General features: G+C 49.2%; 1 protein-coding gene and 1 long non-coding RNA gene across 3 annotated transcripts in view; one reads left to right on the forward strand and one right to left on the reverse strand.

Annotated features, from left to right (window-relative positions):
* ACAA2 (acetyl-CoA acyltransferase 2) overlaps positions 1–1,258 on the forward strand; it is a 28,587-nt gene extending 27,329 nt beyond the window's left edge. For both annotated transcript variants that reach the window (XM_082699269.1, XM_082699270.1), the window contains exon 10: positions 853–1,258. In XM_082699269.1, the coding sequence (XP_082555395.1) occupies positions 853–937 (85 nt within the window). In that variant the 3' untranslated portion in view covers positions 938–1,258. The remainder of the gene's footprint in view (positions 1–852) is intronic.
* A 4,447-nt stretch (positions 1,259–5,705) lies between these two features.
* LOC309848101 lies at positions 5,706–18,099 on the reverse strand. The gene is made up of 2 exons (XR_014302818.1): positions 17,630–18,099; positions 5,706–6,221 (listed from the first exon to the last, which is right to left on the reverse strand). It is a non-coding gene; the product is annotated as an uncharacterized lncRNA (long non-coding RNA).

Here is an 18,099-nt window from a genome sequence, read left to right on the forward strand (position 1 = left end):
TTAATACAAGAGCGCCTCCTTCTGGTACTATGTAGTTTGAGCCATTTTGCTCTATTAGGAAGAAGCAAAAAACGAAATAAGTCAAGCAAAAAAAAAAAAATCACTCTGGCTCCTGTTAGGTTAAGGTAAATGGGATTCATTTCATTTCATTTTTTTTTTTTTTTAAGAATTTATTTATTAGCGCACAAGCAGTCATAGAGAGAGGGAGAAGCGGACTCCCCACTGAGCAGAGAGCTCAATCCCAGGACCCTGAGATCATGACCTGAGCTGAAGGTCATGATTGCTTAACCAACTGAGCCACCCAGGTGCCCCTCATTTAATAATTCACGGAGTCAAAATGAGTAATGTGCACCAGAAAGTTCCTAGGTGGTTTCTCTAGGATTGAACAAGCATAGATCGTGGTCTAGAGGAATCTAATTTTTATGCAAGGGACAAGAAATGCTTCTAAATTACCCATCCGTTCACAAGGGCACACCTCACTGATTGCCCTTTCTCTCCTGTGCCATGAAAATCTGGACTGTATAAAAATCAGAGGCCGGCCCTTCTTCAGCTTCCTTTTCATCTCCGTGACCTCCTGGCCCCTCTCCTTTCTCAGAGCACACCTCAGCTTCTAGATCTGTTTCAGCTTCTCTCTTCTTTGTTAACAACTTCTTTTAATAAAAATACTGTTTCCTGAATTCCTTACCTTGGAACTATAGATCAGTATTGAGGCCTGGAGAAAAGATTGAGACACACTGAGCTGAATGAGGATGAATAATGCAGATGTGGTCATTATTAATTCTAGTTCTTCTAATTTTCTAATGAGTTCTGTTTTTTATTTGAGTAGATTTCAGCCACTGCTTTCTCTTCTAGGCGTCGGGGCGGGAAATACGCTGTTGGGTCAGCTTGCATCGGCGGTGGCCAAGGCATTGCCGTTATCATTGAGAGCATGGCCTGAGGGGCAGGGGATGCAGCGAGGCCCCCTCGTACTGTCTGGGCCGGGCCACAGCAAAGCAGGGGATCTTCGGAGCAGCTACGAAATGAGACGTGCCCTCTACTGCAAGTGGCTGGGTGTGATTAAGGGATAATGAGGCAAAGATGTATTTCTCATGAATAAAATAAGCTCTCTCAAATGCATACAAAATATGATATATTTCTGCACAAAAGTCCAACTACAGAGGCCTTAAAAGAAATTGTATTCTCTTGCCATATAATTACCACAAATGCCTTAGATAATACGATTGCAAGAAAATGGAATAAATACTGCTCTAACTTCTGATCCTTTAATGTCTTTTTTGGATTTTTAGAAATCTCTTAATTGAGGAAAAATACACATACTATAGAATTTACCATCTTAACCATTTTTAAGTGGCATCAAATACATTCCCACTGTTGTGCGACTGCCGGTAGCCTCTGGATTTGCTTCGTCTTGCAGAGCTGAAATTCTGCCCCATTCAATATAGACTCCCAGCCCCCCTCTCTGCCCCCCAGCAAGCACCATTCTTTCTGCTGCTTTTAGACTACTCTAGGCCCCTCACAGAAAGGGAATCCTACAGGAGCTGTCCTTTTGGGCCTGGGTTATCTCACCCAGCGTCACGTGCTGTCACGTGTCTGCACTGCCACCTTTTCTAAGAACACTCCATTGTGTGTATAGATGATGTCTATCCTTCCATGCACCCGTGGACACTTGCGTTGCTTTTGTGATGAGTATCTCTTCATGGCCCTGCCCTCAGTTCTTCTGGGCATGTTCCCCAAAGTGGAAATATTTCTAGGACTTGACAGTTTTCCATAGCAGCTTCACCCTTTTACCCTCTCACCAACCTTGCACAAGGGGTTCCAATTTCTCCACATTCTGCACAGATACTTGTCCTTTTCTGTTTTTTAGAATCGCCATCCTGGTGGGGTGCGGGGCACCTCCCTGTGGTTCAGGGTTACGTTTCCTTAACGATCCGTGATGTCAAGCATCTTTTCCCAGGCGTATTGACCATCCCTACATCTTTTTTGAAGAAAGTCTATTTTAAGTCCTCCTCCCATTTTTTAAGTTGAACCGTTTCTTTTTTGGTGTAGTCTTTTTTTTTTTTTTAATTTGAACACCAGTTTAACTTTGTTAAGTGATATTCAGAATTCATTCTGAGATAAATGTGCAAGGAGCAAATTACTGAACTTAAGTCTTGATACCAGTAAGTGGTATATTTATTACCGGAAAGTGAAGGGGAGGCTATTGTTATTATTATAACTGTGGGGCAACAAGTGTCACCTGGAACTATATCCTAGGCAAATGGGGACATAGAGGCGCCCTACTTTGAACTAACCAAAGTGCATGTCAGTGACCACCTCAAGGTTAAGAAAGCTGAGCAGATACTGTTAGAGTAGGACTGTTGGATTCGATGATTATAAAGGAGTTGGTCAGGGTAGACAGCTCGCTGTCCTGACAGTTGAACAAACACTCAGAGGAGGTGATCACTGCAGACACCTGGGAGAAGAGTAGGTCCTAAAGCCGGAGTGGCCTCATGTGCAAAGAGCCAGCGTGACACGCGGGGGAGCAAGATGAAGAGGGGTGGGAGAGGAGGCAGAGAAGCAGCTGCGTGCATATCACGTGGGCCTGAGAAGCCACTGTAAGGACTTTGGCTTTTATTCTGAGTAAAACGGACCCACTGTAGGCTTTTGAGTCAAGGAGAGCCATCACCTGACTTACAGAAAGGATGCCTCAGCCTGCCTGGTTGAACTTGGAAGGACAGCGTGGGGAGCAGGGAGACCAACCAGTCAGGATGGCACTGCCGCAATCCAGGCCAAGCAACAGCACTGGTGTCGGACCTAAAGGCGGCAACCGGGCAGCGAGAACCTGCCAGGCTCTGCTTATATTCTGAAGATGGAAACTGGAGATCTCCTCCTGGCTTGGCTGTTGGTTGGGAGAGAAAAGAGTCAAGGATGACTCCCGTGCTTCCTGCGCTTCCTAGCCGCGGGGAGGAGAAAGTTGGGTTCAGACATCCCAGCGGAGATGCTGAACGGGCACCTAGGGGAAGGAGTCTGGCGCGTGGTGGGGGCAGATCTGTAAGTCACTGGCATTTAAATAGGACGTGATCAAGAATGAGTGGCCTCTACCCTGGATGGATCGAAGCAAGGGAGGAACAGTTCTTCCTCCTGTACATACTCCTTGGTTTTCATTTTCATGACTTAAAGAAAAGCTTGAAGAATGAGAATAATATGTAAAACCAAGTATCTCTGCATTGCCTTTCTGAAGACTGATCCAGTGCGTTCCTAGTTTCTCCTCACTCCACACAGTAAGTGCCACCTCTTCCCGCCTTCATGGAAAAAAACTGTAATTTTTTTTGTTAAATCATCACTTAAAATGTAGGATGGGGGCATACGTTTTGAAAGGTGCTCTGAAAGGCGTGCCTGTGTAAAGGAGAAATCACTGAAATGATTTTTTTTTAAGGTTTTATTTATTTGACAGAGATCACAAATAGGCAGAGAAGCAGGCAGAGAGAGGGGGAAGCAGGCTCCCTACCGAGCAGAGAGCCCGATGCGGGACTCGATCCCAGGACCCTGAGATCATGACCAGAGCCGAAGGCAGAGACTTAACCCACTGAGCCACCCAGGCGCCCCCCCCTTTTTTTTCTTCAAGTGGATCCTGGGTTTTATAAATTGGGTTAACTTGAATGAGCAGTCTGTGTGCACCAGCTTGAAGCCCAGGGACACTTGTCCTCTAGGTGGCACTACAGGTCTATGCGGTCCCGGTCCGTTTCTCAGCAGCATCTCCGTGATGCTTCTCAGCAAAGTTGGCCACTCTGGGTCCTCCTCACCTCCTGGGACTAGAGGGAGAGAAGGAGCTAACAGTGAAGAAACCTTGGAATGCAGGTGGGGGACAAAAATCTCTTTCACCTGCTGGCAGTGCGGGTCCCAGGGCAGGAATCTGGAAGTTCCTCTGGCCAAGGACACTGCCCTTTATCGCTCCACAGTGGAAACAGCAGAAGCAAAGCCCCAGAGCTAACTGGGGTATACCCACTGGTCAAGCCTCTGTGAGGCTCTGGACCCTGTCCCAGCCCCGCCCCTGCCAGTGGGGGCACAGGGAGACTGGGCTGGGGACAGAGTCTGGAGCAGCAGAGCTGATGAGGCAGCAACCATGGTAGTCCCTGCCCCCTGCACCCTCAGGGACACTTGGAACCTGTGGGGCTCCTCTTCCCCACTCCAGACCCTACTTACTCCAGAGGCCCCGGCTGCCCCCAGAGCAAGGGCTGTAGGGAGCTGCTTGCATTCTGCCACCCTTGACCTCAGCCGATGGGGCCAGAACCAGTGTGGCCCGAGGGCTGTGGAAGCAGCTGGGACATGGAGCAAAAACACATGGGAGCTGTGTGTCCTGGGCCCTGTCCTTGCTTCCTCAGAGACAGGAGCGCTGCCTTGGACTCCCTACACACAGCAGTGCCTCTGCTGTAAGAGCCTCAGTAGAGGAACAAGCATCTGACGGAGGCAAAGCTCTTCGGGAAGGTGGCCTGAGCGGGAGACAAGGCCCCCGTGTGTCTGGGTGCCGTGACACCCACCCTCCCCACCGTGCACCGGGTTCCGGTAAGTCAGAGCAAAGGGGACTAAGGAGCGGGGGTGTTTGCAGACACGCCCGAGAGGCCTGAAGTCACTGCAGACACCAGGAACTCGGAGGGAAGTAAAAGCCAGACTTGGGCTCTGAATGTGCAGTTTCTCAGGAGCCTTTCAGGTATCAGACAAGATAAAATCAGAAACTACAGAATGAGGGAACATGTTGGTACCACAAGCAAGGAGCAAGCTGTGCTGGTTATTCACACACACACACACACACACACACACAGGTCCCACTGCACATCTAGGCAGTAAGAAGAAGCAAAGTCACCAGCAGCTGAAGCCCAGGGGGCCCATGGACTTCTAGCCCAGCCAGTCCTTAGATCTGTCTAGTTCTGACCATGGGCGTGAGGCTGGGAAACGATGGGATGGGGGGAGCCAGGACCTCAGTCTGACCGTCCCCCAGGGCTCTAGGCCCGCATCTCTAGGGAGAGCCAACCCTGAGTGAGGGCCACGTGCCAGGTGGGAGACTTGTGTTCCACACGCTGCTGGGTGCCCATCCTGGGCGTGAGCTCCCTGGCATGAGCCTGGACCCACCACTCTGTTCCCACTGCCCATGGTCAGCGGAGAGAACAAGACCTCCAGCTGGAGGGATGATGGCCAAGTGAGGACAAGCCAAGTAACGAAGGACGCCGTCATCTTGAGCCCCGCTGAGCTTTCTAAATGGCAGTTCTAGAACACATAGGAGGAAGAACTCTCCACATGGGTGCAAAGCAACTCCAGCAAGTCTTCTCCAGGACATGGTAGAGGGTGAAAGTGAAATGCACTTAAGACCAGAAATGTCAACTGTAAACTATTGCACACTGCCTTATAACTAGGTTTTAAAATACATAGGCAGGGGCACCTGGGTGCCACAGTTGGTGAAGTGTCCAACTCCTGGTTCCAGCTCAGGTCCTGAGCTCGGGATCACAGGACAGAACCCTGAGGTAGGCTCTGTACTCAAGGGGGAATGCAGAGAGTAGGGACTGCTTAAGGCTTCTCTCCCATGTATATATGCAGAGGACATGTAATGGATAGGTCATTCCATTAAAATGCTAGTGGTGGTCATGCCAAGATGGCGGGGGTGGCATGGGGGGAGATAATACAGCAACGGAAGTCCTTCCGTAGCAATGACACAAACCTCTGAGACATACAGGTGAATCTCACAAGCATGTTTTTGAAAAAAGGCCAAAAGCAATGCATACTCTATAATTCCATTGACATGATGTTCAAGAGACAAATGAAACTAATCCATGATGATAGAGGTCAGAACAGTGGTTTCCCTTGGAGGGAGTCGCTCCTGAGAGGGACACAAGGGTGTGTGTTAGGGTGCTGGAATGTTCTCCATTTTTATCTGGGTGGTGGTGACACAGATGTACACATATGTAAAAATCCACTGAGCTCTACACTTACTGGGTTGTGACAGAGTGGGTGCTTAAAGGGAACCAAGGGTAGATGAAGGACTATTTGAGGAAGTTGGAGTGGCCAGCCGGGCCTTCCCACATATACACGGCTACCCATCATCGGAGTCGCATTGTTCTAGGTGGATCGTGGGCCTGATACAGCGGATCCATGATGGTGCCATTTATGCCATTTTTCAAAATGGTGAAGAAGATGCTTGCGGACGTGGGCACCGTAGAATTTATAGGAGTGTCGCTTCCCAGCCAAGGGGCCTGAAGAAATCAAAGAAAAGGAGAGTTGAACAAGAACAGCACATTTGCCATCTGTACAAATATCGAGTCATTATATCGAGTTATATGCCTGAAACTCACATAATGTTATACGTTGATGACATCTCAATTTAAAAAAACTTAAAAAATGAACAGTCCACATGGTGAACTCGATCCCTGGTTACAACTCAGAGCACCCAGGAACGATGACAATGCCCAGGGACGGTGACGCACGAGTCCTCCTGGGACATGGGTTTACACCTTAGGGTGAAGCCATTTCCTGAGCAGTGATACCAGCCCTTCTTGAGGAAAAGTGATCAGGGGAGGTTCTGCGCTGCAGAGCGTGTGACCCGGGTCACAGCAGACTGACCAGAGATAGGTGGCAAAGCCAACGCAGCCATCGGTAAACTGGCCTGTGGCTCTGAGGGCGGGAGGGCACGGGCAGGCTGCCCGGTCAGTACCCTCTGCACGGATAGTGACTCACTGACCTCCAAGTCCACTTCCTGCTTCCAGGGCGCCACGTGGGGAGCAGGTCCTGATGGTGAAAGCCGGAAGGGAGAAGTGAAAGCAGGACGAGCCGGGCCACCCCTGGGTGGGTGACTGCATGGCTTCGGAGGCCCCTCCCAGAGCTTTCTCACCACCCTGGAAACGCCCCGGCCCTGGAGGTGAGCCAGGCGTGTCCGCTCCCCGACAGATTGCAGCTGACCCATCCATCTCCTGCGCCTCGGCCTCAGCCTCGTCCGGGTGGGGCCGGGGCTGCCCGGGTGTGGCCACTCCCTGTTCGACTGGTCTGATGGCACTTGCTCTTAGCCACCAAGCCCAGCGGCACTGGGGAGACTCAAAAACATCTGGGTGGCCTGGGACTGGCCCCTAAAGTCTGGCGAGCTGTGTAGGAAGTCCACAGAAGAATCCCCGCTGACCACCGCCATGCTGGAGGTCACCAAACGAGTACAGAGGTTAATAAACCACAGGCCATATTTTTTCCAAATCAAAGCTGCCTAGGAACTCTTTAGAGAAGCGTTTCATGGGTCCCTGAGAAAGAAATAATGGAGCACCTCTCACAGGCCAGGACACCCCAGGGCTCCGTGAGGTGGGGCCAAGTCAGGAACCCGCCTCGTGATGAAGGACACATGGTCACTTTCCACTCAACCCTGTCCCTGGGCGGAGGGAAGGGAAAGAAGTCTCTGAAAGTGTGAACCTCACGCTCTGCCCCGCACGGGTCTGCAGTCCGTGCGCTGCACCCACGTGGGCACCCAAAACCCTGAAGCCCAGACCTTTAAGTGGTTCCCAGGTGCCCAACAAAAGGGACTGCAATGTTAATGAACCTGAACTTAAATATGATCTTGAAAGAAAAAAAAAAAAAAAAATGGCCACAGCCCTCTCTGGAAGAGCCGGCTTCCCATGAGAGACGACACATCCCCACTTCAGAGATTCTCCCAGAAGGAGCCTTGGCGCCTGGATGGACGAGGGTGGCTCTAATTTTAGAGTTCAGAGAGCTCGAGTATCGCTGAAGGCCTGTGGGCTCGCCCAAGTCGCTGTGGTCTCCTGGGGCTCTCTGCTTCCTTCCAGCAGGGCAGGCGGCAGAGAAAGTAGCTTCCTCCCGGAGCAGATGCAGGAGAGGAAACATCTCTGTGCGTGAAAACTGCCATCAAGAAGCCACCAGAGGCAAGAAAAAGCTGAGCGTGTGGCGCAAGGAAAAGGCACATACTGGGAACAACGGAAATGGGAGAGAAGGGCGAAGGGTGCGTAGGACACACGGGTCAGGCCTCTCGGGGCTCGAGGGCGATGGGGAGTGAACGTGTGTCATCCCCTCATCCACAGACATGCCCCCCTCGGTACTTCTGTGAGGGGCTCTCTTGCTTCTCCTGCAGGCAGGGGACATGAAGTCCCTGGAAGGGTCATATCCACTCTGGGAACCCACTGAAAAAGCCATGAAATTAATAAATGCAAGACAGTAGAGAATCCCAGGTTAGCTGCTCTGGACTTGGTGAGTCTGGGGAAAGCTCCAGCTGAGAACTTGGGAGGGGTTGCTTTTCCTCCCTTTTTTCCTTTTTTTGAGTTGCACAGTTTTGCACAGAGGAGGTCGACCCTGACATGGGCCTCAAAAGATTAGAGCAGCGCCCGATGCCCATGGTCATTAAATCTTTATCTTCTGCTTGGGGTGCTGCGCCTGACACCACAGCTGTGCGCTCCTCAGAGAGCCATGCACTGCACCCTCCATCCGTCCCCTGCACCCTCTATCCGTCCCCTGCACTCTCCATCCGTCCAGTGCACCTTCCGTGCACCCTCCCTCCATTGTACCCTCTATCCACTGCACCCTCACTTTTGGAGCCTTCCCTGCCTCTGGGCACCTTCAGGCTGGAGCCCCTGGGCTGCTCCATCTGCTGAGGATGGGAACAGCGCACAGGTCTCAGCAGCCCCTTGGCCCAGCCACAGGCCAGGGGCAAAGCCCATGGTTTGAGTGCCTGCCCCTAGGAGGAGGCAGAAGGCTCCGTAACACACAGGCCCAGTGATGGAAGGCCCAGTGCCCACAGCAGGCACCAACATCCCACAAGAAACCAGCTCTGGGCTCAGTGCAACATCGAATCTGACCCTCCAAGTCTGGGACATCTGCCAGGCCTCATTCTCCAAATACTCAGTGAGTATCTTCAAGTAACCATAAAAACCGAGAGAAGGGTAATTATCAGTAACATTCCTATGAGTTCAGTTAATTCTAAAGGAGGACAAACCGTGCACACAGATGCAGAGGTTGGGGTTGGCCGGGAGAGGCACAATGGAGAACCCCCTCTTACTGTCCACATGGAATACCATCATTCGATGCCTGCAGGCCTAACCCCCACCTTATCTGGGGACCCTGATGCCCAGAGCCGGGAAATGGTTTGCCCGAGATCGTGGCTCCCATCACCAGCTGAGCTGGCAGAAGGCATGCGCCCTGACTCCCCAGCAGTAGGCAGGTCGTTCTCTCCAGCTCTGGATGCCGCGCCAAAGGTCAAGCCCCACACAGCCTGGCGTTTTTATCTCCTTCTCTTTTGCTTTGTAAATTCTCAAAGCTCATCTGCTGACCTCCCAGGATGCCTTTTATGGCTGGGCCAAACACGCTGAAATACAGCCCCTGAAGTTCCTAAAAGGAATCTACAGAGACTTCACTCCTGAAACTTCCCACGTCCGTCCTCCCAAGAACATTCCAACCCGGGACACCCCTCTCCCAAAACATGCGAACTCTGGATTTGTGGCATGAGGACCTTAAAAAGGTCTGTCTACTTCTAGGCGAGACTGCTCTGTCCAGATACTGCTCTGTCCAGAGACGTCAACCTGATTAAATGGCATCATTTAGATTAAGGCCCTGTCAGAAAACTAAGATCTGATGCATAACTGCAGTTACAACTCCCCAGGATTGTCATCTTTAACCTGCTGCCATAGAAATGTCCCTGTCGGCACTAAGAAATTTACGGGTAGACCCCTTTCCTGACAGTTCCCCATAGGAGGGTGACCTTTACTAATATTTCCTTTTTTTCTGCTCCCTCTCTACCTTTAAAAACCTCCTTTACTGGAGCCCTTTGAAACTCTCCCTACTTTCTACATGGGATTTTAACCGATTCGTGAATTAGATTTTTAACGTTTACCTGGTTGAGTTTTTGTTATTTCACAGATTGGTTGGCAGTGATGAGATTCAAAATGAATTTCCTGGAGGTATTTGGGGACAAGAAGAACATGGGAATTGTACCCCGTGAAACTCCCTGAGTTCACGGTCTCGCTGGCCATTTCCAAGAGCCGTGGGTGAGCTCCTCTCAGTTTGAGGTCCGCTCTTTCTGCTTCAGAATCCCGATCTAACCGGCCTTCCTTTACAGAGCATGTCAGCGTGCACTGGCAGAGGGCTCTGCCCAGAGCCCCACTGATGAGCTGGCAGAAAGGTCTACCAGAGCCAAGCCCCCAGCTTTTCAGACCACAATTCCTGGGGGACAGAAAACCCCAAACTCAGCTCTGTCCTGGGATTCCACTCTAGGAACTGTTAGTGGCAGCTGGATTTCTCCACATTGTTTGGAATCAGTCCACAGTCTCCATTCCTTGGTGTTTGCTGGTTCAATCCCTCCCCCAATCCAAGGTTCCAGGAGACTCAAGGGTACCCACGTGCACAAGACCTTCTTATGGCCAGGACTCAGCGACATCTCTCGGTTACTAAGGCACGTGTGTTTATCTTATCTTGTGTAGATAAAGGCTACTGCTAATGGGAATCTCGGAGTCCAGAAAGCTGAAAAAGTTGGCAGACACTGGTCAAGTATTTAGAGGCTCTTAGAGCTCACCACCTTGCAAAGACTCTCATGATGGGTAAGACGGTTGTGAAACAGGTCAGACTGAGACTAGTCCCCAGCCAGCCTCGAGAAAACTTCTGAGCAACAAGGTACACCCTAAAACAGGCACAATCGCCAACCCAGTGGCAGTCCCTTGTAGGTATTAGTCTGGCTCCAAGAAACCCCAAGTCTTTGTTAATGGGATCCTTAAATTCTAAAGAATTTAGAATTTAGAAGGCGACCTTCTGCTTAGTTTACATCTAAGAATTAGAGTCTTGGAAGTTGCGGGTATCTCACTAGCAACAGCAAAATCTCGCTAAGCTTGTTTTAGTGAGCTAGAGCTCCGGAAGAGCTTGGCTTGGTGACTATCAGGCTGGGGGTCCCCAAATAAGGCTGGACAGAAATGTGGGTTAACTCCCTCTGTAGCTAGGGTCCTCCCAAACGAGTGCCAGCCTCAGGGGGATTATAACCTAGCAATACAATGGTTAAGGGGAATGTTCCAATTAGATAAGATCATTCCAGAACAGACTTGAGACAAGGCTTCCCAGATTAAACAGAACAGGGTAACTGTTTTAGTTGGCAAGCTGAAGCCTCCAAAAGGTTTCAAAATCCCAAAGCAGTTTCCAGAAAATGGAAAGAGTTATGGTACAAGGCTAATGAAAAATTCAAGATGCGAGAGGTAGCGAAAACAATAGACTCCAGGACATAACTCCTACTGCTCTCCTCTTTCCTCCTTTGAGCACTCGTTCTACGACTCTTCTGGCTGAACTGGCTTCCCCCTCTGAGAAGACTGCACACCTGTCAACAAAGGTCCACCAAGTTGATAGCCTTACAGCCACCCTCATATCTACTTTCAAAGAACTGACAAAACTCAAGAATTTTCTGGTACACTGCTACATTATTCCCTTAAACAGCCAAGGGGTAATTGGTAGAACACAGAACCAGCAAAGGGTGAAAATTCTTACCAGAGTCAGCTCTTCCGAGTATCTGTCTGTAGTTGAGGAGAGGGAGAGAGAGAGAGCTGTGCACTGGCCCTTGCTTTCCAAATCCAGACCTATTGGCTATTGATCCCTTCTGTCCCACAGTCAGCTAATGACTTCTTGCTTTACCAGTTGTGTAACCTGCGTAACCAGACTGGGCTTTCTGCCTGCCCAGGACCTGCCCATTGTTGGTTCTCTTTTTGGTTCTCATTGGGAGGGACTCTAGATTTAGGAAGGTTAAGTCAGGATCATTTGTACCCTTTTGGGGGACCCCTCTTACACCAAAGGCGGGGCGGGGGGGCTCTTCGATACTGCCAGAAATATTTAAAAGTAGAACTATGTAGCCAGAGGGAAAGAAGCAAATTGAAAATAATGCCTTTCAACTTGCAATCCAATTCTCTGAGGAGCTTAAAGCAACTTAACTGATCCTTATCTTACAAATTTTTGCAAAATGAGACAGGCAGCTCTAAGGCCGTTCAAAGTTCACCTACCCGCACATTTCCCCTGTTTAGCACCAACGGTCTGGTGTCAATTCTCGCCTTAGGAAACCAAAGTCCTACTTGAACTTTCATCTCTCTCTCTGACCCTTGAAGTCATAAATCTTATCATGCCATTGAAATGTAAACACAGCCTACAATCACCTGAGATTGAAGAGCCGGAAGAGGGAAGGCAGCCTTTGCACCCAAACTCCAGTACAACTTCCTTAAGATTAATTCCTGGGGCAAATGCAAATCTGAAAAATCTTCTCAACAAATATTAGTGGCTATGGAGTCTTTCCATACCTGCGTGTTTATGTGTGTGTCCAAATATATATATTATGGTGTATGTTGTAATGCAGTATAAAGTACATATAGTGTAAGTTGTGTGTATATGTTGTCAAAGTGAGATATTTTTCTACCTCTGGATGGTATTGCTAAAATTAGTGAAAGCTCTATTTAGTTGGTTTGAAGGCAAGTGCTTGTAAAGGATAGGGCATTCTAAAACTCTCAGAAAGATAGAAACTAACTCAAATGTTTTTTTCAAGTTCATGTGATCTGGAAAAATAATTGAACAATTCTGTTTAATTAAAATAGACATGTCTTTAAAGTTACCAGCCTTAAAGTTTAAACTTTTATTCCTCCTGTGTTTACTTAAAATCAAACAAGCTGATGTTCTTTGTTACAAAAGGTTTTTTAAAAAATCATTACGGGAGAATGACTGACTTTGATGTCTTGTGAAGTTTTTATGGGTAATTAAGCATAATTTTTAAAAACAAGTAGATTGAATAGATATAAATAAAAGTAAAATTTTAGTCAAACTTCTTTTCTCAAGTAATATCTACATCCGGCATGGAGCTCAAAGTCAGTACCCCAAGGTCAAGAGGAGCCTGCTCTGACTGAGCTAGCCGGGCACCAAGGGCAAACTTTTAAAGTATCTCCCAAATCTTCCTGGTAACCTGAAATTTTTTTTTTTTAAGATTTTATTTACTTATTTGACAGAGATCACAAGTAGGCAGAGAGGCAGGCAGAGAGAGAGGAGGAAGCAGGCTCCCTGCTGAGCAGAGAGCCCGATGTGGGGCTCAATCCCAGGACCCTGGGCTCATGACCTGAGCCGAAGGCAGAGGCTTTAACCCACTGAGCCACCCAGGTGCCCCTAACCTGAAACTTTTTAAACTTTTCCTGACTTAGGTTCAGTGATGAGTTAAGTTAAAGCCATTACATATGTAGATCACCTCCAAATCAGACAAAATATTGAAGTATTCATTGCTGAACACAGGTTTATCTACTTTTGGCTTCCTTCTCCAAATCAGACAAAATATTGAAGCATTCATTGTTGAACACAGGTTTATCTACTTTTGGCTTCCTTATTACAGAGAAACTAAAGATAAATTTGGATCTGTTGGTCAACATGTTTTATGCTTTGTTGAAAGACTGTACTAAGAAGAAGCACGTTTCTAGAAATGATCAAATGTATTCCTAAATTTGCCAATCTAAAGAATGTTAGGGTAACAGTTCACAACTGCTTACTTACTCTCTTTCATGAGAAATTAAGGTTTCTAAGAGTTAAGAATTCTAATAAATGTAACTAAGACTCCTGGAAATCATAAGGGAAACAACTCTGTGTACAGGAAAAGTAGGATCTGTGTTTGTTCTAAGAAAAACACGAGGGAGGGACATACGTTTTTGTTGAGGGAAAAGCAAGTAATTTTGTCCTAAAGGGAGGTTGGTTATTTAAAAAGGAAACATTTAAAACAAAATCTGAATGTAAGAAAGTTGTAGAAGGCTTATGGAAAGGGAATCTGTGGGGGGAAAAGCGTTAATATGTGATAAAGCTTCCGTCAAGGCAGCACAACTGAATCCATGAGATTGTGTCACAGTGGATCAAGTCCATCTTGTTTCTGCAAAAATGGCCCCCGGTCGCCAGACTTTTGCCATCACAGAAGGGAAGGTGGGTAAATCATGGCTGTAAATTAAATGAACAAGTCTGGGCTATGGGAAAACCAAGATGGCTGCTTGGTTCTTCCTGACTCCCTGGCATACCCCATGTTTTGGTGTCTACATTCCTTCACCCACCATAGGGCACTTAAGACAATTCCAATTATAAATAGACATTAGTAGGGAGACTTCTATAACGTTGCAAAAACAGTCTATCGGCAGAGGCTGCCTTGTCAGGTCCACAATCTTGGGAAACCTGTTTTTGTTCCCAGGGGCCTCAGACCTCTTCCTTATGGACCTTTGTACGCCTTATTCAACTGTCACTTGGTACGGGTTACTAAGATGTCCCTGTTATTGTATGTTTTCTAGATGAGTTGAAAGGTCCTGTGGAAGTTTCTCCCTGTGGAAAAAATTATCTTTTTTTTTTTTTTTTAAAGATTTTTATTTACTTATTTGACAGAGAGAGACACAGCAAGAAAGGAAACACAAGCAGGGGGAGTAGGAGAGGGAGAAGCAGGCTTCCTGCTTAACAGGGGTCCCAACGTGGACCTTGGGATCATGACCTGGACCAAAGGCAGACACAACAACTGAGCCACCCAGGTGCCCCAGAAAAAAAATAAGTTTTAGAAAATGTGTTTTCTGGGCGCCTGGGTGGCTCAGTGGGTTAAGCCGCTGCCTTCGGCTCGGGTCATGATCTCAGGGTGCTGGGATCGAGTCCCACATCGGGCTCCCTGCTCAGCAGGGAGCCTGCTTCCTCCTCTCTCTCTCTGCCTGCCTCTCTGCCTACTTGTGATCTGCCTCTGTCAAATAAATAAATAAAAATCTTTAAAAAAAAAAAAAAAAGAAAATGTGTTTTCCACCTGGGATAGACCTTCTACAGTCTCCAGCGCTCAAGGCATCTGCTTCACTGGGCAAATCAGACAAACCCCAATGAAAACCTTGCAAACTTCTTGGAGTTTTTGTCTCATGCTGCTATGACCAGCTGCTGTCTCTAATGTCTTCTGCTCACACCCATCATCATCAGGTTAAAGAAGGCTTCTTGATCTCAATTCAAAGAATCCTGTTGGTCACAGTTTAAAGCCTTATAATTAGGTATTCTGGAAATGTCATCAAAGGAAGACAGCCCTCGAGCCCCATTGGAAGGGATCTTACCAGGTGTTCCTGACCCCTGACACTGCTGCAAAAGGGGCAGGTAGTGGGCTTTGGGTACACATCACACAGCTGAGGATGGCTCCAGCTAACACCTGGTCCTTTCTAGATGCCGACAGCCTCCAAATCAGAAGAGAAGGAGCTGACATGGAAGTAGACTGCTTCTGCCTAAGGCAACAGATCGAGACTTCACCCTAACTGAATATGAAACCCTTTCTCCTGCTTTTCCTTTCCTTTTCTTTCCTCTGGCATTGGCCTGCAAAGATGACACCCTCAACTCCATCTCCCAGGCCCTGGCTAAAGGGGAGTGACCTCTGGAATTCAGAACAGCGTTTTAGGTCAGCCTAGGAGAAAAGCAAAACAAGACCTCTCATCGATCAACTCCCCTGCACGGACCTGGTTGAGCTGGGAAGGACCCACCAGGGGCTTTCGGGATTCAGAATCCACCCCTTTGGGCAGATCCCTATTTCCCTCATTAAGGATAAACAGAAATGAGGCTAGGATCAGGAACTTCTCTGGAATCCTTAAAATCATTGCAGGATCCACAACTAAGCAATAACAGCCTAGCTAAGACCCCTTAGACTCTCTGGCCGAAGTTGTTCTTGATACTGGAATAGCCCTTGATGGTCTTGTAGGGGAACCAGGAGGAATCCGCTGTACCCAACGGCGTCTGCTATCTCCTGGATTAACAATTCTGGGGACACCGAAACCCAATTCCATAAGATCCCTGAGCAGCCTGCTTGGCCTAAAAGAGTGACTCCTTCAGCAGGGTCTTTCTTTGACTTTTTTATTTTGATTATGCTCTGAACCTCGGGAATGATCTGCTTAGAGTAATCATCATAATCCCCCTTGCACGGGATACACTCTCGGAAGCTGAAATCACTTTCACAGCTGCGAACCATTAAGCAGATTCTCTAAGACCGGAATGTCACAAGAGGAGCAAAGGACAACTGACTTAAAAATTCTGAACCTGGGGCTATAACCTGTGAGTATTCCAGAAAAGCTGACCAAAAGCCTTAAGAACTAGGAAGCACAGCTAAAAGCGGCATTAAGGCCTTAAATTTGGATTCTCTCAGTAAAGCTGAGAATCTGATCAAAACAGCGAAACTTAATGTTAAAAAGAAAACCACCCCAAGTGGCATCACTTAGGATGAGACCCCATGTCAGTAAAGCAAAACTCTGGACCTAACCTGACTGCGGTTTCAACCCCTGAAATGTACCATTTAACCAGTCTACCTAAGAATTTCCTGGTCAGCACTAGGCACTGATAGACCCCACTTAAAAAAACGGTTTCTTTGCTAATAATTTCCTTTTTTTCCCTTGCTCCATCTCTACGTTTAAGAAACATCCTTTCTTGCAGCCCATTGGAGCTCCCTTTACTTGCCAAATGGGATACTGCCTGATTCATAAACCCATTAATAACTCCACTTAGATCTTTAATTTACTTAGTTGAGTTTTTGTTATTTAACACCAGGAAAACCTAAGCTTAAGTGGATTTCTCTTTGTGGTCCCTAACTCAGGGCATGTAGCATTCTGAGCTTTGTTAAGAGCCTCTCAAAGCAGGCCCCTCAACCCCACCCCACAGCCATCCCCCCTGTTGGGCAGCTGGGGCAGAGCTGGGGAGGGACTCGGGAAATCGCCCATGTAAGGGCAGGACAAGTAAGGGAAACCTTGGGCCTGGGGTTTTCTGGCTTGAAGGGGGTGCAGGGGAGATGAGCAAAGGGAAAAAGCAGCCAAGGAGAGCAGGGAGGCAGAGGGAGAGGTGCTGAAGGGAGGGGTGGGGGGCAGAGGTGAGGGTTCCCAGGCGCCACCCATCCCGGGCATCCTCTGTGCGGGAGGGGGCAAAGTGGCTGAAGTCAGAGGCCCTCTCTGAGCACACTGCTCCTTCAAAGGTGGGAGATGATGTCCTCCTGCCCCCACTCCTGACTCCCCTCTACTGTCCCTGCACAGCCCAGAGGCCCTTGGGATAGCTGGCGGGTCCCACAGGTGGCCGGGAGGTTCTTGGACAGCGGCCATATGTCCTGCCCAATCTCCCCAAGCTTTTTCATCTTGTTCAGGCCCAAGTAGGGGGTTAGGGGGAGGGTGGGACCTCCCAGACAGGGTGGGAGGAGGATGGTGACGAGGGGAGGGGTGGGGAGCTCTGGGGGGATGGGGAGTGTTGGGGCGGGAAGGGGAGGGTGAGCAGGGGAGGGTGGTAGGCTCCCCTCCAGCCCTGGGGTGCAGGGCAGGCCTAGAGAAGGGCAGGGGAGGCGCAGGAGGGGAGCCGCTTGGAGATTGGCCGCTGGGCCTCGGGCCACCGCTCACCCTGGGAAACCTGAGCCCCCGCAGCCATCACCAGGAGGGGCACGGCTTTGCAGTGGCGGCAGGGGGGGTGCGGCACTGGGCCCCACGCCAAGGACTCCAGGGCCTTGGAGGCTTCTTTCCCTCTGTCCCCCGCAGGGCACCGTGGTGCTTCACTGACCCTGGGCACTTCTGGCAGCAAAGAACCAGAAAAACTGGAAGTTAACCCAGACAGTCCTTCGTGAGGCCTAAATCACCGGTGGACCCTGGCGACAATCTAAACTGCTGCCTCAGTTTACCTGTGAGGGGCTCCCACGTTTGCCCCATAGGGTTGCGTTTTTATCCTCAGAAGAACGGCCCCGCCGGAACCAGGATGCGGGCCTCGGAGCCTCTTCCTTGGCCTCAGGCTGTTCCAGCAGCTCCGTCCTCTTGGGCCTCCACCACCTCTGACTCTTTGGAGCCGACCACCACCACTTCTTGGGTCCCCATGATGATGTGCTCGCCTGCAGCTCTGCCTCAGGGACATACCAGCACACAGAGGGCCTGTTTGGAGGCCCAATGGCCTTAATCCAAAGAGTCTTTCAACAGTAGAATTCTGGGCATCCCGGGCATTTGCATGAAAACGTTTTGGTTGGCGCCCGAGTGGCTCAGTTGGTTAAGGGTCTGCCTTTCAGCTCAGGGCATGATCCCAGGGTCCTGACGGGGCTCCCTGCTCAGAGGGGAGCCTGCTTCTCCCTCTGCCTCTGCCCCTTCGCCCACTCATGCTCTC

The sequence above is a fragment of the Mustela nivalis genome (assembly GCF_964662115.1).
Source record: "Mustela nivalis genome assembly, chromosome: 14".
Classification (NCBI taxonomy): domain Eukaryota; kingdom Metazoa; phylum Chordata; class Mammalia; order Carnivora; family Mustelidae; genus Mustela; species Mustela nivalis.